At 36.1% G+C, this 24,078-nt stretch overlaps 1 protein-coding gene across 1 annotated transcript in view; it reads right to left on the minus strand.

Annotated features, from left to right (window-relative positions):
• Positions 1-9,261: 9,261 nt before the first annotated feature.
• ALKBH8 (alkB homolog 8, tRNA methyltransferase) overlaps positions 9,262-24,078 on the minus strand; it is a 49,843-nt gene continuing 35,026 nt past the window's right edge. The window contains exons 9-12 of the mRNA XM_044669062.1: positions 19,894-20,045; positions 17,996-18,261; positions 11,103-11,252; positions 9,262-10,247 (exon numbers count right to left, since the gene is read on the minus strand). Coding sequence (XP_044524997.1) covers positions 9,705-10,247; positions 11,103-11,252; positions 17,996-18,261; positions 19,894-20,045 — 1,111 coding nt within the window. The 3' untranslated portion in view covers positions 9,262-9,704. The remainder of the gene's footprint in view (positions 10,248-11,102; positions 11,253-17,995; positions 18,262-19,893; positions 20,046-24,078) is intronic.

Below are 24,078 nucleotides of genomic sequence, written 5' to 3' on the forward strand. Positions count from 1 at the left end.
TAAGGAGGTGTGAGGAGGAAATTGAAAAACGCAACTGAAATAAGGCTTGAGGATTATCTGTAGATTTCATTTATCTTTGCCTTTTTTTCCATTATTATAGTGATCAAAGGTGTAATTCAGGGTTTGCAGCAAATGCTTTTGGCTTTTGCAAATTCAACTGTACAGCCCTGGCAGTTAGAATTTTTAGAATGTTCACAGAAAGACAGTTGGAGCCTGATACTACAAATAGTGTTGAAGTTCCAACTGAGGGGCTTTTGCCTTTTGGCTTCTGCCTTGGCCCGTGCTTATTTGTCTTGGAAACATTTGGACCTAGCCTGATTTCTCTGGACCTCTCCCTGATCTCTCCATTTACATCCCTCCTATTTCCCTGAATTTCCCTTTGGGCCCTGGGAGGAAGGGTGGTTTTGGTGGCTGGACTTCGTGGGTTAGCTTCTGTAGGCAAGTAGTACATCCTTAAATCAAGCCACCCCCTTATTTAGTGATCTTATAAATACTTTACTTCAGGGCAGTGAATCCTTCCTGACTGGGAGAGCCATCTCTCTGTCTAACCTTCTCTGTGACCCTTCTCCCAGCATCAGTTTTCTCCCTAGCAGCAGTTACAAAACCCTGAAACCTTTTCTCCCTCAAGTTATCCCTGCCATCAATAAATCCCCTTTGTTACCTATACAAAAGCCTCTGGTGAATCATTGTATTGAATATTAAGGCAAAGGGTGAAGTGGGAAGAAATTACTTCCTTTTATTTTCTTGAGGGAAATCTAGGCATCCATCTTGGTCAGGAAGTACCCAGCCAAGACTTCCTGCAGACATCAATTTCACTGGCAGGGAGAAGCCTTTGATTCCTCCCTCAAGGGTTCTTAGAAATTAACAAAAGAAAACCCTCCAGCCAGATCTAATAATTTTTGACTATCCCAATTTCTCTTGTATCATAGAGATACTTTCCCTGCCTGAAGATCCAGCCTATTCCCCCCAGTATCCTCTGTCTCTAGCCTCCTATGATTAGCCTGTTTGAGCAGCCCCTCCTATACTCCCATTTATTCCATTACCTTCCTATATACAACCCATTCATCCTTTCATTACTCACCTAACCCCTTTACTCCTCCCTATACCAAGATTGCCTATTCATTCCCTTAAGAGTTAACTCAGCCATCACCCTTTATCCCTGTTATTTCTTCCCATTATCAATATTTTGCCTTACTTCTTTATAAAAAAAGGTTGACTGCAATCTAAAAGACAAGGCCTAATGGATCCTCACAGCTTTTTGCAAGGCTAGAAATGAACACCACTTTGGGGATGAAGGGGATCTTTGAGACAATGGATAATTATACATATTTTAACGAAAACATATAGACACTGAAACACAAGTAGTATGTTACTTCCAACTTGATTAATTCCCTAAATAAGAAATAACTAGTAATAAATTCATTAATTAATGAAAGAGCTGTCTGATATGGTCATGAGAGAAAGGCCATTTGAGGGTAATACTCTTAAAATATAATTTAATTTCTGCATTATACTTTCTGCTACCTTATATAATGTTATTTTGTTATATTACAATAAAGTATTCTACTACAATATCATATTACAGCATATTTTATAAATATTCTACTTTAATATTATATTATAGTACATAATGCAATTATAATGCTGCATTTTTTCAATTGATGTCAAAACAATTCAATACCATCCTCATCCGTACTGATTTGTATACTTTAATTAGTTTATTTAATTTATAAAGTTAAAATAATATAACTGAAAGATCAAATAATTCTTCACTGTCTCTAGAAAGCCCTTATAAAGCACATGTGAAACAAATTTCTTTTTTTCAAGTTGTTGGAGATCTAGGAGCCTCTAGCCTAATACCAAAGGCCTAGAAACTGTGGGAGAAAATGAGGAGTTCTTGCATTAGTGCATGAGTACGATTGGTTTATCCAGTTCACTAATTGTACTTGGAAGGTAGAGAGAGTCTAGTCTTGCTGGGAAAAGGTATGGAATATGAGGTAGCCAAATAGAAGAAAGAAGAAAACCTGGAAGCAGCAAAGTCTGAGTCTCACTGCAAGTGTGATACCAATAAGGAGAATAGGTCCAAGTGGGGCACCCCAGAAGGAGCTCTGTGCTTGGAATATAGCAATAAGAGTTCTAAGCCCCAATTCTACTCTCATTTAACACTAGCAAATCTGTAGCACACATTTTGTGCGTGAGTGAAGAAAGTTAAAAGATATGCTTAATTTCAGTTAAAAGAACCCATTGCATTTAAAATTGTGTGGATCTTAAATACCATCCCTCGCCAACCTCTGAATTAGGAGCACGTTTCTACATCTAGGATTAATAATAATAACCCTTTGTTTGAGCAACTAAGGTTTCCTTATTTTATTACTGTCATTACTCCTAGCTCTGCATATTTCCTAACAAGAACAAGAGGGCTTTGGTCATAAAACCAATAGGGACGAAGCCATCCCTGCCCTCTCCTCAAGAAGCTTAAGTTCTACAAGAGGATGTGGCAGGTAAACAGAAAAACAAATTTAAAGAAATCTGAAGAGGAAGAACATTTATATGTGTGGACAGACAGATGGATAGACGGATAGACGGATAGATAGATAGATAGATAGATAGATAGATAGATAGATAGATAGATAGATAGATAGATAGATAGATAGATAGATATAGAAAATTGTGATACTTTGCATTCCCCTCTTGTTAAACTCTCTCACTAATTAATGGGAAAATGAGCCAAAGAAATTGTGAAAGACAGTTAAGATAGGGCCTCTAGGAGGACTTGGAGGACAAAGTAGTAGTGATACTTGTGGGTGTCACAGGAGGAGCAGGGATGAGGAATGGTTAAATCATATGATAAATCATGGGAGGTGGGAGAGGTGACTCCGGCTACTGTGTTGGCAAGCATGTCTTTTTTCCCATCTCTTTAAGGGAAGCTACATAGGCTCATTGGCAGGGACTGGGAAAAGAGTGGAATGTGATAGCATCCAGTGTTCAGATACTAGGGGTCTCATACTATGTATGTTCAATGAACCTAATAATAGTTTTTAGTAGAAGCTCTATAGGCTCAAGAGATTTCTTACACAAATTTTTGGACCTTGAAAGGCCATGACAAAATTGGTAAGAGTGGATTTGTGGTCTTAGTCCAGATGAAAGTGATCAGCACAGTAAAGGTCTTAAGATGATGGCATATAAAGGATTGGTGAAAGAAAATGGGAAAATTTAGGCCGCTGAACACTCCAGCAGGATGGTATAGCTGCTTCAGGTATATTCAGGGTGGTTATGTCTGTTTTGTCTACCCCAGAGGACAGAGCTAAGAATATAGGACAGAATCAAGGGCGTGTTGGAGTCAGCTAGAACCAATGTGAAGGGACAACTGTCAAATTTTTATCAGAAGCATTTACTGCTCAGAAAGCCCTGCAAATGCTACAAATTGGGGCTTAATTTGTTTTGTTGGTTAAAAAAGCAGTGTTGTGTTGATGAAAAGGGAGGAATGGAGGATGATGATGGGAGAAGGATGGGAACAGGAAGGGAAGGGAGGTAGGGAAGGTAACCTGGATAGCCCCCAGCCACGGTGGGGAAATTTACCCAAGCCCTTTCGGAGCAGAACAAAGTCAGGCTAGACTATAGGGATATTTAACTGGGTTTATTTAGGTTAGAAAAGAAAAGTTCTGGGGAAGCTAGCTGGTAGATCTCCAACAGCTATGTCGGGACCAAGGTTTTACAGGGGAAAAACATTCTCCTTGGTTCTAGGGAAAAGGCGACAAAATACCCACACCCCTCTCTCTTATACTTTCTCAGACACCTTCCACAAAGGAAGTAGGATGTGTCTGAGGAAGTTGTGGTAGGGAGTCTGGGAGATGTAGTCTCCCAGGGTTCAGAAGGTTTTCAAACTGCAGTTTCCTCGCTGTTCAATAAACAAGATTCTTCATTTCCTAGCTCTGGCTGTTGTCCATGCCTGGAATAACCTCCCTCCTCATTTCTGCCTATTGACTTCCTTTAATGTCTCAATTAAAATTCTATCTTCTATAGGAAGCCTTTCAAAACCTCTCCTAATTCTAGTGTCTTCCCTCATTTAATTATTTCCTACATATCCTGTATATAGCTTGTTTGTGCCTATTTGTTCTCTCTTGTTAAATTGTAAACTCCTTGAGGGGAGGAATTATCTTTTGCCTCTTTTTGTAACACTAGCACTTAGCACACTGTTTGGCACATAATAAATTTTTATGGCCTGGATACAGGTACATAGCACCTTAAACATTTTATAAGTATTACCTCATTTAATTTTTTTAACTCTGAGAAATAGGTGCTATTATTATCTCTAATTTATAAATAAGGAAACTTAGGAAGACAGAAATTAAATAACTTACCTAAGGAACAGGAAAAGGAGGTGCAGGAGAAGGAGGAGGAGGAAGAAGAAAAGAAGGTAAAAGAAAATTAGTTAACCATGTAGAGAGCTGGAAGGGACCTTAGAAGCCAATTAGTCTCTCATTCTACAAATGAAGACACCAAAGCCCAGAGGACTTTTTTGTCCATAGTCAAACAAGAAATAAATAGCAGAACTAGGATTAACCTACACCCTGGCTCCCGATCCAATTCTCTTTTCAAAACACCACATATTTACTTTATTCCCACTATAGCTGATCATCTACAGATGCCCAGATAGTTCTCCAATTTAGCTTCATCCCACCGCATTTTTTGACCAAGTGAGATCTCAGACTCAAATCCAAGGTTTTCCCTGCTCTGAATCCCAGCTATACTACCTTCCTCTTGCAATTATCCTTTGGTCTAGTTGCAAGGCATTTTGATTCTTAAACAAACAATAACAACAACAAAACCCTTACCTTCTGACTTAGAATCAATACTAAGTATCAGTTCCAAGGTAGATGAGCTATAAAGGCTAGGCAATTGGGTTTAAGCGACTTGTGTAGGATCACATAGGTAGGAAGTGGCTGAGGCCAGATTTGAACCCAGGACCTCCCATCTTTAAGCTTGACTCTCTGACTGCTGAGATAGCAAGCTGCCCCAAGGCATCTTGATTCTTGGTTTCATGCAAAGAAAACTACTTTTCTACCTGGCCTCCTATAATTCTTTCCCTTAATTAATTCTTCCTTGTGGTAGGGCCTTCTGTGTTCATACAGGTCTGATTAGCCACAGTCAGACACACATAGTGATGTCATTTTGGTACTCTTTTGAGTATAAAGGATAACAATCAATCAACCAACCAGATGGGCTCACATTAATCTTGTGGTTGTCTTCATTCTCTGCTTGACCTTTCTCAAAATTTTTCATGTCTCAGAAATTTTATTCTTTCATTGTCAATATTTAAACTTTTAATAACAAAACCTGAAGACAGTATAAAAAGAATATAAATATTCTTATAATATAAATAAAAAAGTATAAAAAATAGTTTACTGCTGTTGTCAATTCCCAGAAAAAACTTTTACAATGAATCACTAAACATTTTATTAATTTTTTTACATTTTATTTGTTTCTTTGTTACATTAAAATTGCCAGGTACCTCCCTTCCTCTCTCTGCACTAGAAAAGGCATCCTTTGACTATATATATAGCTTATTTCTGTTTATCAGTTCTTTCTCTGAAGGTGGATATATACAAATTATTCTTCAAACAATATTTCTGTTGTCTAATGTTCTCTTCGTTCTGCTCATTGTAGTCTTCATAATTTCATGTAGGTTTTTCCAGGTTTTTTAAATTAACAGTTTAAAAAGTAGATGATCAGGACACAGTAATTTTACTAATGGCAAGGCATGCCAGACAAAAATTTTGACAGATTCATTAGGCTAGCAAATAAGGGAAGTGGAAATGGCATATATTAGGTTTTCAAAAATTACTAATGCATTTCATTTTGATATAACTATCATTTGCCCGTTTTTTAAAAATTCCCCAACCACAGCATTTTTCTTTTGAAAAACAATTACAAAAAAACCTTTGAGGGTAATAATTAGGACTGACAGCAGATGTAACTGTATTCTTATCTCAGAGCTCATCATTTCTTAACAGAAAGGAAGGAAATGTAAAGCATACTCTAATATCATTCTTCTGGAATCTATTCTGGACCAGATTCTTTACATTTCTACTTTCACACAACATGCTAACTTTATATCGGTTCAGCAGTGATACTGAATACAAAATAATTGTTATGTTTGCTCACAGGTGTTATTACAAGAGGATTGTAATAGTGAAGGTATCTGAAGGCTCTTGAATGAATACACAAATTCAAAATAGCACAGCTAAAGTGCCATACTTATGTATTTGTTACTAAAATAAACTGCAAAAAGAAGTTAAACAGGAAAATGCTACCAGCAAATTTATTATTCTGTTTTATACAGTTGTTTTATCCCTTTCCTTTTACTAAGGGAGCTTTTACATTATAGATCATATAGACATGCTGAATTTGACATTATATGAGGTAGTCACAGGGAGCAGTGGTTAAGAGCACAATGCGCTTGGAGTGAGGCAGCCGTAAGTTCAAATCTGACCTCAGACACTTCCTGTGTGACCTTGGGCAAATCACTTAACTTCTGATTGCTTGACGAAAGGATCCACTGGATCCATTAGAGAAGGAAATGACAAACCACTTCAGGGTCCTTGCCAAGAAAGCCCCATGGATTAATACAGTCCTCGAAGTTGATCACAACATGTCAGATATGACTGAGCCATTGAACAACAACAATGAGGTAGATATACCTAATAAATAGTTTGAAATATAAGAGATGTCAAGGTTATAGATACAGATTTGGGAGTCATCTGCATAAAAATGATAACTAAACTCACTGGAGCCAAAGAGATGACTCAGGAAAAGAGAGGCAAGAGATCTCTAGCCAAGGACATAGTTTTAGGAGACTTTAAGAGACTTTAGGAGATTTCAGGAACAGGAGGAAGACGAGTCAGTGAAAACTGAAAAAGAACAGTTAAGAAGAGAAGAACCAGATAGAACAATCTCCTGCTTGCCAAGGGATAAAATGAATTACACATCTATATTTTAACCTAACATTTCCACTGAATGTAAAATGGATATATTCTTTAGCCAGAGGGATGTAATTAGGTCTGATCTGTGGCCATTAGACCCTTTGCTGCTTTATTAAGAATATTAGAAAGAGTCAATTAGCACCTACCTGTTATGGAAATCTATAGTGAGCTTATTAGTTTATCTTTGGTTAATTATCCTACTTGGAATTTGTGATCATAATCACATTCAAACCATCCATTTTTGGTCAGTCAACATTTACTAACTGCTTGCTAAGTGCTAAGCAAAGGAGATACAAAGAAATGATAAAATGTATTTATGTACATGTAAATAACTAGGTACATAGACCTATATACAGAGCAGATGAAGGTAATTTGAAAGAAGACAGCAACTGGAGGGCCTTGGGAAAAACCTCCTATCAGAGATGATCTTTGAGTTGACTTGAATAAAGCTAGGAAAACTAAGAAGTGTAGTAGTAGAGCATTTAAGGCATGGGGGACGCCTAGAGCAAAGATGGGAGATGGCCTGTCATGTTTAAGGAACTGCAAGTAGGCCTGCTGTAACTGAACCACAGAGTTTATGGAGGGAAATAAGGGTTTTAAGTAAAGCTAGAAAGGTAGGAAGGGGCCAGGTTATAAAGAACTTTAAATGCCAAATATATGACTTTGAATTTAGTCTTGGAGGTGATAGGGAGCCAATAAAGAGCACCAAGCAAGGGAGTGGCATGGCCAGACCTACAATTTATAAAAATCGTCTTGGCAGTTGAGTGGATTATGTTTCAGAGTCAGGAGAAACTTGAGTCAAAGAGTTTGAAGACTACTGCAGATAGTCTAATCAAGAGTTGATGACCTAGAATTTTGGCTATATAAGTAGAGAAATAGGTATGTATTGTAAGAATTAAATTTTAATGGTTTGACTAAAATACATGAAGATTACATGGATTCAAAGTATTATTGCTCAAAGTCTAAATGACTTTAATAGCTTTCATTTACAAAAGAGGTGGAAAGAGTGAAAGTAGAGAAATATAAAAGGGTAGAGAAGACATTAGCCTGCCTAACTAAATATTGCTCTGGTGCTCGACTCAGTCAGGACTTGTTGACCATCAACCGGAATTAAACTCTCTCCAGAAGACAGGAAGGGAAAGCCAGCTATTCACTCAGCCGAGTTTCCTCTAAGAAGCAGGTCAAGACAATGACTGGAGCTGAAGGTGATCCCTGAGGCCGACTTTCTTCTTGAAGCTGACTTTCGTCTTGAAGTCCAACTCCTTCTTGAAGTCGACTTCCCTAGCCCCAGAAATTCAGGGCCTTTTATAGTGGCTTCTTATCCCTTCATCTCTTCACAAGGGCCAATCATAGCTTCCAAATTGCCCAGCACTGCCCAGGGGCAGTGTTTGTGGGGACCATTTCTCACCTTCTGGAGAGGTGAATATTCATCAAAAGGGTTCACAGATTCCTGGCTGACTGAGGTGTGAATTCTCATTTCCTGGCTGATCTAGTTGAAAGGGCGGAGAGCTCCTCCAACTAGGGCTAAATAGGGTGTTCAAGCTTTTGTTGATTCAATTCAAAAGTAGACAAAGGAGAGTTAATCTTGTTTTCACAATCTGGTGAGGTACTAAGTAGGGGCACTTAAGTTATTGTTAACCAAGGTGTTAACTCCAACTAGGCAAAGAGAATAAAGAATTCCCTTTTCACAAATGTAAACTCAGAATAGACAAAGAGAACCAAAAAATTCCTTTTACAGTATAAGAGAGATATTATGAAGATAGAAACAAGATTTGGTGATAGTGTCTGGATGGTGAGAGTGACAAGTTAAGGATGACATCAAGTCATCCTGTGTGCCTGAGAAGACAGTGGAGTGCTCAAGAAATAATAGGAAGATTGGAAAGGGGAAGGTTTGGGGAAGAAGAAAATGAGCTCTGTTTAGACATACTGAATTTGAGAAAAATCAAGGAAATCAAGTTTGAGATGTCTAAGAGGCAAAAGAAATTGTATAAAAGCAGAAATTAGAAGTTGATATGGATCTGGGAGTGATCTGCAGAAATGATAACTGAACCCAGGGGAACTGATGCAGTGAGACAGTATAGAATAAAAAAGATCAAGATTAGAGGGCTTCTTGATTAATATGAATTACCAAATTTTACTCCACAAAATAAACAAATACATACCCAGAATTAAGACCATAAACATTTTCTACTGAAGGGATAATTGTTTCAATGTCAACAAGATTCAATTTATTTTATAAAAAAATGCAATAAACAAATTCATTAAGATATTACCAGGTTGTGATTTCTGTATAAATTCCAAAGAATTTGAAATTAAAATTTTAAAATAAAGGCATTCTTTAATGCTTTAAGGAAAAATACCTTCAATTCATATGATAAAAACTGCAAGGCTCTCAAAGATTTACATAAACTAATTCATTTATTTTTACAAAGCCATGTCCCTATGAGAAAAGTAGAGAAGAGGAACTATAGTATAGTCTCCACCTGACAGATGGAAAAAAAAAAATTAAATGCTTTGTCTGAGGTCATCCAGATGGTACAGTAGAGTGTATATATACAGACTGGATGTCTGCTGATTAACTTCCATCTCTTTGCTTCTTCAATATTTTACCAAGTGTGTTTGGTGGTTTTTCTTTACCCAGAGGGCTTTCTTTTTAGCTAAAGAACTGGACAATTAATTCTTAAAAATGATCAATCTTGCTTATACGAAGTGCTTGGAGAGTCAGAGTTTTCTGAAAATCACGCACCAGTTTCCCTGATCATAATAGCTTTGCTCAATGCTTATGTTACTTAACTTTCTACAGGCTGCTTCCAGTTCCCCTTCACAGAATACGTGGTAATAGCGGTGAAATACAGGGCTTGGATCATGTGGTCCTACCAGATCAGGTACTGGTTTCAATGGCTCAGGCCCTTTGTCTCTTCTAGGGTCCTTTTTGAAGTGCCAAGGGACTAGTACATCTTGAGAATGGAAAGAGGTCCTGTTAGTGTGAACTGGCAACTTGGAATTACTTACTCCATTTGTATTATAATCTCTGTCCTTCAAGTCATTAATGGATGGGGTAGAACATACAGAATTGTGACTGCTGATGCCAGGGATCACACCACTGTTGAGATGCTCTTTCTTTTCTTTAGTATCCCTGCTCCCCTTAAGGTACTTGGACTTCTGCTTATTGTATTCTTGTTCCATTGCCCAGACATAAATGAGAGCCTTTCCTCCTGGCCTTAGGAGTCGAGCTAATTCTTGGAGGGTTGCCAGTCTTCGTTCCTATTTAAAACACATTGCCATTTATCAACCCAAAGAAGATAATGGAAGAAAATGGCAAACAAATAAATAAGCAAATAAATAAATATGCACACACACACATATATATATATGCGTACACACACACACATATATATTGTCTTCAAATTTGAATGTGCAACTGCACTAAGATATGCTAAGTGAAGAAGAAAAAAAATTTTTTAGTAATGAGTTCTCAAAATAAGAAATGCTATAATTGGACTGAGTAAAAAAATACATGTTAATCTTATTAAACCCTTTATCATTGGCCTTTCCCTCATCTATTGATTATCCAGAAGCTATACATTCTCTTTACTTCTTAAATGTTGATATGTGTAGGCTTTTATATAAGTCACATTTGATTTATATAATGAAAGCATCCACTTGAACAAGGACTAGCATGTCACAGAAGATATATTATGGGAGTGAAAGCCCATTTCCCACCCAATTGATTCACATCTCTTCAGTATTCCCTGGCTGTGAGGCCCCTTTTTCCCTCTTATTGGAGAGGGTAAAAAGATAGACAGAATTCAGAGAACTCCTTCTAGATCCTTAATTTACAAAGGGTCCTCAGGGCAGCCGTTTCATCATTTGTCACTGGCTTCATCATGTCCCTAAATCAGGTATTCTGTCCCCTTCCACCAAGCACCTCCAACTTTCAACTTCTTTTTCTTATGTTGTCTTCTCTACTAAATTGTGACTCCTTGAAGAAATAGGAAATAATAAAAAGCTGCAAAGTAACAAGCAGGCAAAAGAAAACCAAAACCAAAAAAAAAACAAAAAACTGGTATTCTCAGTCATTGTGCTTACCACATTAGGTAGAGAATGAAAAATACTTACTGCTGTTGCAAAATGGTGAATAACAGCAATGGAAATGCAGGCATCACATGTCTCACTTCGAATGGGGACAGCTAGGGCATCACAGACAAAAGCCTCAAACTGCCTTTCCCCACATATCTCAACAAGGTTTTGACTGCGATCACAACCAACCTGTTAACAGAGAAAATTCAGTTTTAAGTGTATTGTTTGAACTTCTTAGGAAATTAAAACTATTGTCACTTGATCACTATTGATAACCACTGAGGACACTGACCAGGGACTATTCATTTTCATGAATAATATGACAACCAAACTAAGAACATGGTATTATTACCATGTATAGATTCAATGTATATGATAAAAAGAAGGCCCACATTCAATTTGACCAGGATAGCTTTCATTACTTTGAAAAATACTCTAGGTATCAAGTGCCCAAATTAACAAAACAAAACAAATGGATGAGAGGAGTAAATGTGCAAACAGTTGGAATGTGACATCTCAATCTCTAACTTTACAACCACAGTTTGAAATCTAAGCTTCTTATAAAACACCATATGGTTGTTTTTTACTACTAAACAGTCATCATCATGAAAAGTTTCTGCCACTCCAACAGTCTCCAACAGCACATACTTATCTATGATTATTCAAAGACACATCTGCCTTTAAATTACAGACATTTAGACTATTTCATAATAGCTACTCAATGGCCATAAGTTGAAAGTGAATAAAGTAATCCCACTTTTTTGTCTGTTTAGTACAGAACTGTGGCCTCAGTGGATAGAGAAGTCTCAGTGAAGAAATCTCCCTACCAATGTAGATCAGCAACTGTTCTATAACTCACAGATACAGTTACCAAAAATATTGAGAGTTTAAGTGATGATACAACCAGATTATAAAATATGAGACTTGAACCCAGATCTTTGATCTTGACTCGAAGACACAGGACTTGAACCCACATATTTGACCTTGACTCCAAGGTCTGTCCTTTATCCCCTATATTACGGTGCCTCCCAAAACCATTGTTTTTTTCAAGGTATTTTAGTTCTCTTTTCCCCCTTGTTCCTATCAGAGAAGAATTTAGAAACCCCATCAAGAATGAAGTACTTTATTTTTTTTTTACATTTTTAATATTTATTTTTTAGAAAAGTTAACATGGTTACATGATTTATGCTCTTACTTTCCCCTTCACACCCCCCTCCCCCGACCTCCCCCCTTCCCATGGCCGATATGCCTTTCTACTGGTTTTAACATGTGTCATTGATCAAGACCTATTTCCAAATTGTTGATAGTTGCATTGGTGTGGTAGTTTCGAGTCTACATCCCCAATCATGTCCTCATCAACCCATGTGTTCAAGCAGTTGCTTTTCTTCTGTGTGAAGTACTTTATTAAAAGCTTTTACAATTAAAAAATTTTAGAATTGTTTGATTAGTGTTTATTTGTAGCTAGCTGGATGGTGCAGTAGATCAAGCACTGAGTCTGGAGACAAAAATACCTGAATTCAAATCTGGACTTAGATACTTACTAGCTTTATGACCCTGGACAAGTCACTTAACCTCTGCTTTAGTTTCTTCAACATTGAAATGGGGATTATATCATAGCACCCTCCACTAAGGGTTATATAAGAATCAAATAAAGTAATATTTTTAATGGTTAGTCCACTGTCTGGCACATAGTAAATGTTACAAAAACGCTATGACGATGATGATGATGATCATGAGCATGATGACTACTGTTATTAGTGTGTATGTGTATTTGTGTCTATGTATGTGCCTATATATAGAAGAAGAGTAGAAGAAAATGAAGGTGGTAGTCTGTCTTTCTATCAAGTACACACAAGGCATGATATAGCCTTAAGTACCATAATGCATGTGTCTCTTTTTATTGAACTTCTTTGTGTGCCTTCTCTTAGCTTTCTGATCATCAGAGTTCTAAGAGGATCACTGCATATGGACCATGGAAGGTTTGGAACTTAGTTGCAGGTGCTTAGGGAATATTAAATAATAAATTAGCAACTAATTATCTTATGCATTGCCTTAATTTAATTTTTGTAAGAGGAGAAGAAAATTATAAACAGATTTAGTTAGATAGGAAAGGTTACCTCAAGCTTTTGTTTACTCTGATAATTAAATGAGCAATGATTGCCAGTTTCAACCACCCTTTTGAGAGTTGATGGATATTAACTATTTTGCAAGGGAATTTCTTTCTTATTTGATATGAGATCATTAATTGTTTGTGTATTAAATAGGTGTCATATTCTATATCAGAACTGAATGCATATCAGTGGTAGATAGAGTGGCATGAATGTAGTAGATAAAAGAAGAGATAGTGAAAAGCACTATGAATGAATGCACAATTATGGCATAACAATTCCTAGGGAACTATACCTTAAAATACTGCTCAAAATAATATGCATTCTGTATTTTGGCTCTTGTCTCTCATTACAATGAATAAAACTTTTCAGAATTATTTTTTAAAATTATTTTAAATTTCAATGATTTGAGAGCCAGCCCTAGGGACAGAAAGTCCTAGGTTCAAATCTGGCCTCAAATACTTCTTAGCTGTTGTGACCTTAACAAGCCACTTAACCCCCATTGCTTAGCCCTTACAACTCTTCTGTCTTGGAACCAATATACAGTATTGACTCTAAGATGGAAGATAACAGTTTTTTTAAAAAGAAAATTGAACAAAGTAAAAAAAATTTCTTTTTAAGAACAGAAGATTTATGGATGCAAAGGACCTGAGGGATTATCCAGTCAAATCCCTTCCATTTCCACTTGAGGAAATGGATGTTCAGAGAAGGTCTTACTCATTGTCACACAATTAGTAATCATCAAAGCAAACATTTAAGCCCAAGTTTTCTAAATCCAATGATAGCATTTTTTCTATTACATAAAATTGCTTTGTGAAATCTAACTTCCCAATAAAAGGATCTCATTTTCTAAAGATACAGGTCAGCTACTTATACTGATGACATGAGAGCCTTGAATAAGCAAATCACACTTTAGGGAACATACAACAAAATGAAACGAGAAGCATAATAGCAGTAATGAAAGAAAATTTCCCCAAATGAGTACAGTCCTTATACACTCTTTCTTTTCTCCATAGGAGAGAAGTCAGACAATGTTTGGCAAGTCTAATGCACCAAATCTAGTGTATTCCCCTCAAAGAGAAATGACCAAACCCATCTAATGTGTCCACTGGGTTGGTTTCATTCATTTATAGTCAGTCGCTCATCTAACTATCTGCAAATTCTTCATCCTATTATCAAACATTTTTTATCCTGAATTTCGGTTCTCCAATCTATCTTCACATCTCTAAATGTAAATCTAAATCCCTAAACCAGGGGTTCTTAACTTTTTTTATGTTATTGATGCTTGTGCAATTTGGTGAAAGCTGATACCTCAGAATGTTTTAAATGCATAAAATACATTGAATTATAAAAAGTACTGAAATGAAATTATAAAAATATTTTAAAAAAGAAAACAAGCAAGTTAGCAGAACCTACATTAAGAATGCTTGCTCTAAAGACTTTATATTGAAAATGGGGCAGAGTATCCAGATAATCTCTACTGACATTGGTATGTAATCATCAACAACAATGAGCAGAGACCATCAATTTATTCAAAGATATCTACATGTATTTCTTGGAAAAGTAAAATGATAAGTGTTTTGAGGCAGGATACATGTCATGACAGAATAAATCATATTTCTCAAATTAAATCCTATTTAGATTACTCATCTTAAAAAAAACACAAATCTCCAAAATCTACTTCTTATAAGTATAAACAAATTACCTTGCCATAAATGTCAATGCCTTAACCTGTTGGAAAAACTAAGTATATTTTGTCCAAAATAATTACTTCCTTCTAACAAACTTTTTGGAGTTTTATAGAATCTTAAGAGTTGGAAGAGAGGGGGCAGCTGGGTGGCTCAGTGGATTGAGAGCCAGGCTTAGAGACAGGAGGTCCTAGGTTCAAATCAGGCCTCAGACACTTCCCAGCTGTGTGACCCTGGGCAAGTTGTTAATCCCTATTGCCTAGCCTTTACCACTCTTCTACCTTGGAACCAATACATAGTATTGATTCTAAGACAGAAGGTAAGGGTTTAATAAAAACTTTAAAAAAAAAAAAGAGTTGGAAGAGAATTCATATACCATTTGGTCTAACCTAATCTTGAAAAAAGATCTATACCAAATCTACAAATTTACTGGTCTTTGTCTATCTCCAATAAGGAAGAATCTACTGCCTATTTTTCATCAGCTCTAATAGGAAGTTTTTCCTTAACCACTAACACAGTGGATAGAGAGTTTCCTAGCACATGTTAAGTGCTAAGAAATACTTGCTGATTAAGTGACTGGCCTTGAGGCTGGGAAGAATTGGATTTAAGTTTCATATCTAACACATATCGGCTCTGTGACCTTAGGCAAGTCAAACAATCCAGAACTGTTAAAACAATGAAACTATATAGTTCACCTATCCGATCTGTGGAGAAGGGAAGAATTTGTGATGAAACAAAAGATAGAGAACATTACAAGATATAAAATGAATAATTTTTATTATGTTAAATTAAAAAGGTTTTATACAAACAAAACCAATGCAACCAAGATTAGCAGGGAAGCAACAAACTAGGAAAATATTTCATAACAAATTTCTCTGATAAAGGTCTCATTGCTCAAATATATAGAGAACTAAGTCAGGTTTAAAAGAATCCAAATCAGTCCCCTATTGATCAAAGGATATGAATAAGCAGTTTTCAGATGGAGAAATTGAAGCTATCAAAAATCATATGAAAAAATGTTCTAAATCCCTCTTGATTAGAGAAATGCAAATTAAAACAACTCTGAGGTACTTCCTCAGACCTAACATTTTGGCCAATATGACAGTAAAGGAAAATGATAAATGTTGAAGGAAATGTGGCAAAACTGGGACACTAATGCATTTCTGGTGGAGTTGTGAACTTATCCAACCATTCTGGAGGGTAATTTGGAATTATGCCCAAAGGGCTATAAAAGAATGCATACCTTTTGATCCAGTAATACAACTATTGGGTATGTATCCCCAAGAGATTAAAAAAAAGGGGAAAGGACCTGTTTGTATGAAAATATTTATAGATGTTCTTTTTGTGATGGCAAAGAATTGGAAACTAAAGGGATGTCCCTCAACTGGGGAATGGCTGAACAAATTGTGGCACATGACGGTGATGGAATACTATTGTGCCATAAGGAATGATGAATAGTATGATTTCAGAAAGAGCTGGAAAGACCTACATGAAATGATGCAGAGTGAAATAAGAAGAACCAGGAGAACATTATACATAATAACTGAAATACTGTGGAATGATCAAATGTGATAGACTTTGCTACTAACAGTAATACAATGATCCAGGACAATTTTGAGAACTTATGAAAAAGAATGCTATCTACCTTCATGGAAAGAATTGTTGGAGTAGAAATGTAGATGAAAACTTATAATTTATCACTTGTTTATTTGGATATATGTTTTGGGGTTATGGTTCTATAAGATTTTTGGCTTACAAAAATGAATAAAATATAAATATGTTTTGCATGATAATACATGTATAATCTGGATTGAATTGCTTGTCAGCTCTGGGAAGGGGGAGGGAAGAAAAAAGGGAGACAATATGGATCATATAACTTAGAAACTTATATAGAAATTTATTATTAAAATAAAACAATTAAAAAACAAATGATTACTGTGGGTTCAATCAGATTAAAATATAATTGGGATATGTTCCGACAATAATATTAATTTGTGATTTTCTAAATCAATATGCACCACAGGGATCCTCTATTTGAGTTTGTCATAACATAACCTCTCCGTGCTCTAGGAAGCTTGCTAGAACTAAAAGTTGTAGAGGTATTGATCTGTAGTTGCAGAGAGCATCCTCATCTGAGAGTTCCCCTAATCACAGGTCCAGTCTCTATTTAGAATATAAAGAAGGTAACTTGAAAGGAGAAAGACTTGTCAGCAGTAGGGACCAAGAAAGATTACCTGATTAAACTCATGTTAAACCAGAAATTTTCTTTTCTAGTATTGCTTTAGAACAATACTGGATTGTGGGGAAGAGAAGGATGCTGGTGGAAAGGAAGCAGGGTAGAAGATTATTGTATTTTTGTTCTATTTGTTCTATGATCATATACTTCATTTTTTTTAAACTCTTACCTTCTATCTTAGAATCATTACAAGTATCAATACCAAGGCAGAAGAGAAGTAAGGGCTAGGCAAATGATTATTTATGTTTTTATTTTGAGGTTTTGGTTTTATTTGAGTATTCTCTTACAATGACCAATATGGAAGTATGTTTAACATGATAATACATGTATAACTCAGATCAAATTGCTTCCCATTTCCAAGAAAGGAGAAGGGAGACAGATAGAAAATTTCAATCATTTATAATTTCAGAAAACATGTTGAAAATTATTACATGTAATTGGGAAAATAAAAGATCTTTTAAAAAAAGAAACACTTTCAAGAAATAGACAAATCTTAATAATATCTAGTAAATCTAAAGATGAGAAATATAAATTTTCCCCCCATTAAGCTTGGGATAGATATTAAGAAGTCACATTAATCTTCACTCTATTTTTACTATTGTGCATAAATAACATTTTGGACAATTTTGGGCCTTTAATTATGGGCTAGTTGTAGATATATTATCTGGTATCAGTTTGGCTAAGTTCCGAAAAGTTTATCACTAGATAGCTGGTTACCAAGCAATGAACTTGACCATCAACTTATAAAGCTGTGATAGGTCTGTGATCTGCATCAGTGAATGAAAAAAACCACACCAATGAAAGCACAGTTGCCTTGAAGTAAAAACAAAACAAAACAAAAACTCCATATATGAGGATAAGGGATAAAACTCACAAAAACCAAGTATGATGTTTACTTACCATATATATCTCCTTGCAGAGGCCCAGATATTTTCCATTTCCACAACCAATATCTGCCACTACTGAGCCCTTTGGTAAAGCTTTCAAGAATGCCACAATTTGGGGCCATGGAGTATGCCTTGTGCTGCTGAAGTGTTCAGCTATCTCCTCATAAACTCTATGAACATACTCTCGTTCCAGTTCTGAGGCTTTTTTGTCATTCTCTGGGAAGGAGGGTAAAGTTTCATTTTGATGACATCTCTGACTGTCACAGACCAAATGGTAACCTGAATAATAAAATCAAAAAAGTCTTTAAACTCACACCCATGAAATAACTTAATAATTTTTCTCAAAAGCGGGGGGGGGGGGGGAACTACAAAAGATAAGTTTTCAATTCCTGCAGAAAAGAAAGAGTTCATATACAACAAAACCCTCAGTAATATAGTAGTATGTATTCTGACTGAATTTTGATTGAATGAAATTAATTGTCATTTCAATCCCTTTAATTCTCTTGGAAATTATGAACACCTGATTTACCAAAGATAAGAGCTACCTCTGTTATTAAAAATAACAACAATAACAACAAAAATTCTCTAGATCTTCAATATAACTTTTTAGTGGATAGTTTTGGGCTTAAAATTAAAAATAAACTTATAAACTGACCCCTGAATAAAGGCTTGTTAAATATATCAGTATCACATTAGGAAGGTTGTCGATGAAATCTGTTAGTGAAATATTTGCCTAATAAAACTTGTTTTTACAGTCAGATCTAGACTCTAAACTCCTGGACAGTGAGAGCTAAGGCCATCTATTTTTTCTAGATCTCCTATAACATCCGCCAAGGTACCAAATACATAGTTGCTTAACAAAGACTTGTTAATCAATAAGAAATTTCATGCTTTAGGTTCCTATTAGAAAAATAGACAAAGAACTATTTTAAGCTTTACTGTTGTCAAGGTAACCTATTACCTCTAGAGATTTTAGATTTTCCAAAAATATTTATTTACAATTCTGAGAGATGTAATAATAAGCATCTTTAACTCAAAAAGTTACTTTAAAGACAGTCCTTATGTCCTATGATTAAAGATAGCTTATTCTGTTAGATGAAGTATAATTTGTTTCTGTTTTATCATGCATAGAAATTAGAATAATTTGTTTTCTGCTGCCTACAGTGGAAGCCCCCAGAATATTAAATGCAACTCATTTTCACTGTAATAACTAAATATTAATGGTCTAGTCTTGTTAAGCTTAAGCTTAAAATCACTCAGTTTAGTAAAAATTTTCTATGGGCATCTTTGTTACCTATAAAATGGGGATAATAGCCTCGTAGCAGTGTTCTTTTTTTTTTTTTTTTAAACCCTTACCTTCCATCTTGGAGTCAATACTATGTATTGGCTCCAAGGCAGAAGAGTGGTAAGGGTAGGCAATGGGGGTCAAGTGACTTGCCCAGGGTCACACAGCTGGGAAGTGTCTAAGGCCAGATTTGAAACTAGGACGTCCAGTCTCTAGGCCTGGCTCTCATTCCACTGAGCTTCCCAGCTGCCCCCTCGTAGTATTATTCTAATGCTATAATGAGACAGCATTTGTAAAATACTATACATGCTAAATAATATAAATGCCAGTTATTAGTGTGAAATACTTTTCCACCTTTCTAGGGTTCCAAGTCAACTAAAAATAAATCAGTATTTATGCCCCTTAAAGGCAACCTACTATCTAACAATCTGTCATATTCAGCTCCCCTGTAGAGTTAATGGGAAGTAATTTTGAATCTTGACAACCAACAAATTTATGCTCAGCCCAATAACTGTGCAAAGAATACTTTGTTTCATTCCTTTTCCATTGTAGACTTATCACTGTGCACTTATAGTTCTATAAGAGCCAGTAAAGTCGATTTTACAGTAGAATGATTACATACTTACTGCAGTCACAAGGTGTTCTCCTCACTTTTCTAAATGTAAATGAGGTCCGCACTCCTCTTTTATTTAATGTTAAGTTTCCAACATCATTAGTGATAATTCCACTTTTCTGTCCCTCAGATGCCTGAATAACATCAAATTTTCTGGGTGTGATTCTTTTGTAAAAAAGGAAGACATAATAAATTGTTAACATTTTATCATAATAAAATATTTCAGATTAAACAATAAAAAGTACAAATGGAATAACAAATACTGGGAGAGGCATTATGAGAAAAAGATAGAAAAAATTATCTTTGCCTACCACAAATTTACAATTGACAGTTGTTAAGGGTTGAAGATATTAAAGATACTCACGAATAGAAAAGACAACACAATATAGGGTATCCCAAAAGTCTTAGTAAAGTTATAACCTTGAATAACTTCAGAGGTATAAACGCTATCAAAGTTTACTCCCCCAAAATTTGAAAATAATTTGATTAAAATATCGATATGCCTTTTTATTAAAAATTAAATATAATAACTATCTTGTGATATACACTGCTTGGGTAGATTTTTGCACTTTGTAAAAACTTTCATCACTTCTGCCCAGTAGCAGTAAGGATTGCAACTGTAATCCTAAAAATCCCCTAGAGAGCAAAGTTTTGATGCAAACATGGTAGTTTTGATGTATCTTCATAAGGAAAATCTAATGGAGAAAGATCAGGTTGCTGAGATAGCCAAATAGGAAGACTTCCTCTCTCAATCCACTAATCTGAGAAAGTATCATCTAGAAATAGTCACAATGCAACACATAACAAAAGGGTGCCTCATCTTGTTAAAATTAAAACATTTTAATTATCTTTTAAAATTAACAAAACTAGATAAGCATAAAAATTTAAATAGTGATGCTTTTCAAAGATTTTTTGTCAAATTTTTGGCATTTTTACTTCTTAAGTTATTAAAACTTAAAAGGATAGGAAGACATTTGGAATACTCTATATGTGGTAGTATATAGCTGAATGGTAGAATAGTTTAAAAGAGGCTTAAACTACAGTGGTCTGGAACTGGTGAAGTAAGGCAGATCTTGAAGGAAACCTAGATTTTTGAGTAGGATGAAAACTGTGGAAATGGATAAACTACTATAATGGGGGTTGGAACAATATTGGAGATTAGTAATAAATTTATGTAACCACTTATGTTTATATAATTTAGAGTTTATAAAGTACTTTCTTTTCAACAAAGCTATGAAGTGGTGGTAGAAGAATTATTATCTCCATTTTATAGATGAGAAGGGAATCAGAAAGGCTGAAAGGCTTTACCCTAGTCATAAAGCTAAGTATTGAAATCATAATTTGAAAGGAGATGGTAATTTGTAGAAGGTACAAGTAAACAAAAATTGACTATTAATTATTGAAGGAGATTCAACATATGATTTTAAATCAAGTCAAGAAGCTGCAAAAGAATAAGAGAACATCTTGGACCTCTTTCTAACCAATTAAACAACTAGTGAACATTGGCTGAAAGACTGAAATGAATGAGAGAATAAAAAAGGGTTTAAGTCCTTACTATGTGCCAAACTTGATGCAAAGTGTTGGGGTAAGATACAGAAACAAAGACAGTCTCTAACCTTAAGGAAGTGAAGGTAACACAGAGAAGGCAGTGGTGGCCAGGGATATTTTGGTTTGAAAAAAGTTACAGATGAGGCAGTTAGGTAGCTCAGTGGACAGAGAACCAGGCCTGGATAAAGAAGGCCCTGGGTTCAAATCTGGCCCCAGATACTTCCTAGCTGTATGACTGTGAGTAAGTCACCTAATCCCCATTGTCTTAGCCCTTACCGCTCTTTTGCCTTGGAACCAATATGCAGTATTGATCCTAAGACAAAAGGTATGAGGGTTTTGGGATGTAGGGTGAGGGTGGGGGAATGGGAGAAGCCAGCAAACTAAAGATCAGTGAGCTTGCTTTAATAGTTCTAGAATGTAATACTGGAGTGATTATTAATGAATATCTAAAAAAAGAAAATGGTAGTCAAAAAGAGCCAGTATGATTTCCTCAATCAATCAAATAACAAGCATTTAATAAGCTCCTACTATGTGCCAGGCACTGTGCTAGGGATACAAATAAAAAGAATGAAATCTTGTATCAAGAACAGGTCATGTCAGGATAACCGGAAGATATAGTTTATGTAGCAAAGCATTTAACAAAGTCAATTCAGGTAGACAGGATGGAGGATATAGGCTGGGCAAAAATACAATCTGATAGTTATGTGGCTAATCCTCCCAAATAACAGTGATTAATGGCTCTGTATCAATTTGGGAACAAGACTTGGAAGAAGTAGAATGTTCCTGGAATCTGTACTTGGCCCTGTGTCATGATTTGGATGAAGGCATATGTAAAGACAGGCTTATCAAACTGGCAAATGATATAAATTTAACACATTAGGACTCTATACAGAGCTCTCTCCCTCTCCTCTCTCAGTGATTTCATTCCCTCCTATGTTTTCAACTATGGAGAGGATTCCCCAAAACTACATTTCCAGCCCTCATCTCTCCTGACCTCCAATTTTGAATCTTCAACAAATTTCATAACAGTTCCACCTGGATGTTTCATAAGCATCCCAAATGCAACATATTCTAAACAGAACTAATTACATTATTCCCTGAGTCCATCCTTCCTCCTAACTTCTCTTTTCCCATGAAGGATACAACCAAATCTTCTAGTCACTTAAGTTTAAAACCTAAGAATCAACTTTGACTTGCTATTTCTAACTGCCATGCCTAACTGATTCCACCTCAATATGTACCAAATTCTATCTTTTCTCTAATCAGACCACATCACACAGGCCCTTATTACCTCTTGCCTGGATTATTGCAATTTGTTCCTAATTGCTCTCCTCAAAGCCACTCTTGTCCTTCTCCAAATCCTTTTCCCCAAAGCCTCCAAAGTTATGTTCCTAAGACAAAGGCAAATGATACCACTCTGCTGCTCAAGAAACTTTTAGTGGGCTTCAGAGAGACTCTCTGATAAAGGTTTTATTTTCAAGTTGTATGAGGTACTGATTCAAATTTATGAAAATAGGTGCCATTCTCTCAGTTGGTAAATGTTCAAAGAATGTGAACAAGTAGTTTTCAAAGAAAGAAATCCAAGTCATCAATAGCCATATGAAAATAGACACCAAAACACTAACAATTAGAAAAATGCAAATTAAAGAAACTATGAGGTTTGTTATATTGAAACTCTGGGAGCAGAGAGTCTCACTGTTGATTGACAGATGAAGGTCACTGGACATCAGAATGTTCCCAGAGGCCATGAGGACAGGGGAGAAAGCGGTTGGCCGGGGGGGTGGGGGGGTGGGGGTGGGTGTTAAATACCCCAGCAGCACTGGCTTTTGGTTCCTTTCACTTCCCTTGGACCTGAGATCTGTGGACCTTGGTCTATTGGGATTTGTGACTTGCTTGGTTTAACCTTGCAAGAATTCCTGTCTTGTACCTGATTAACATTGCCAACCTGTACCCAGACCATGAATCTTCTTATTCTTCTGTCCCCTATTTAGGAATTCAAACATCTTTAGTTATTTAGGTATCCCAGGGCCCGGGAGGGATCTGGGAAGTGGGCAGGAGAAGAAGAAGAGGGTGGAAAGGGGTGGTACCTGAAGGCTGTAAAAGGCATAACAACATCTGGCAAGAAGAAGAAGAAGCTGAAGTCATCAAACAGCAGTTGCTTGCTCTGGTTTGGCTGTGGCCAGGCTGATCCAGAGGAGCTGAACAAGCCAGAATCACTCACTTGCCTACAGCTCTGAGGGATTACTATTATCAACATTAGTTTAGGGTTTCCCAATTCCTCTACCCATTTCCTAATATTCCTTTTTTGCTAGAAATATAGATAAAGCTATTTAAGTACCTTCCTGGAGTGGTTGTGTCATCACTTCTCTGGGAAGGGAGCAACGCAGTCAGATAAATGTATCCAAGGCTAATAGAGCCCAATAACCATCATTAATCAACCCCAGGTGGGACCTGACAGGGAGATTCATCCATTGACCTGAAGGATCCTGCCTGGGCACTGTTATAAAGGAGGGAGGTGGTACAACATCTAGCTAGGTGGCAAAATTCAGATCTCTTGCTCTAGCCACATATCTGAGCTGCCACTGCTGTCTCCCAATTGGCAGTGGTAGTATCCAGTTTACCCCTCTGCTCTCTCTATCTGCCCATTTAT

Source organism: Gracilinanus agilis, chromosome 3 (genome assembly GCF_016433145.1).
Source record: "Gracilinanus agilis isolate LMUSP501 chromosome 3, AgileGrace, whole genome shotgun sequence".
NCBI classification, from domain to species: domain Eukaryota; kingdom Metazoa; phylum Chordata; class Mammalia; order Didelphimorphia; family Didelphidae; genus Gracilinanus; species Gracilinanus agilis.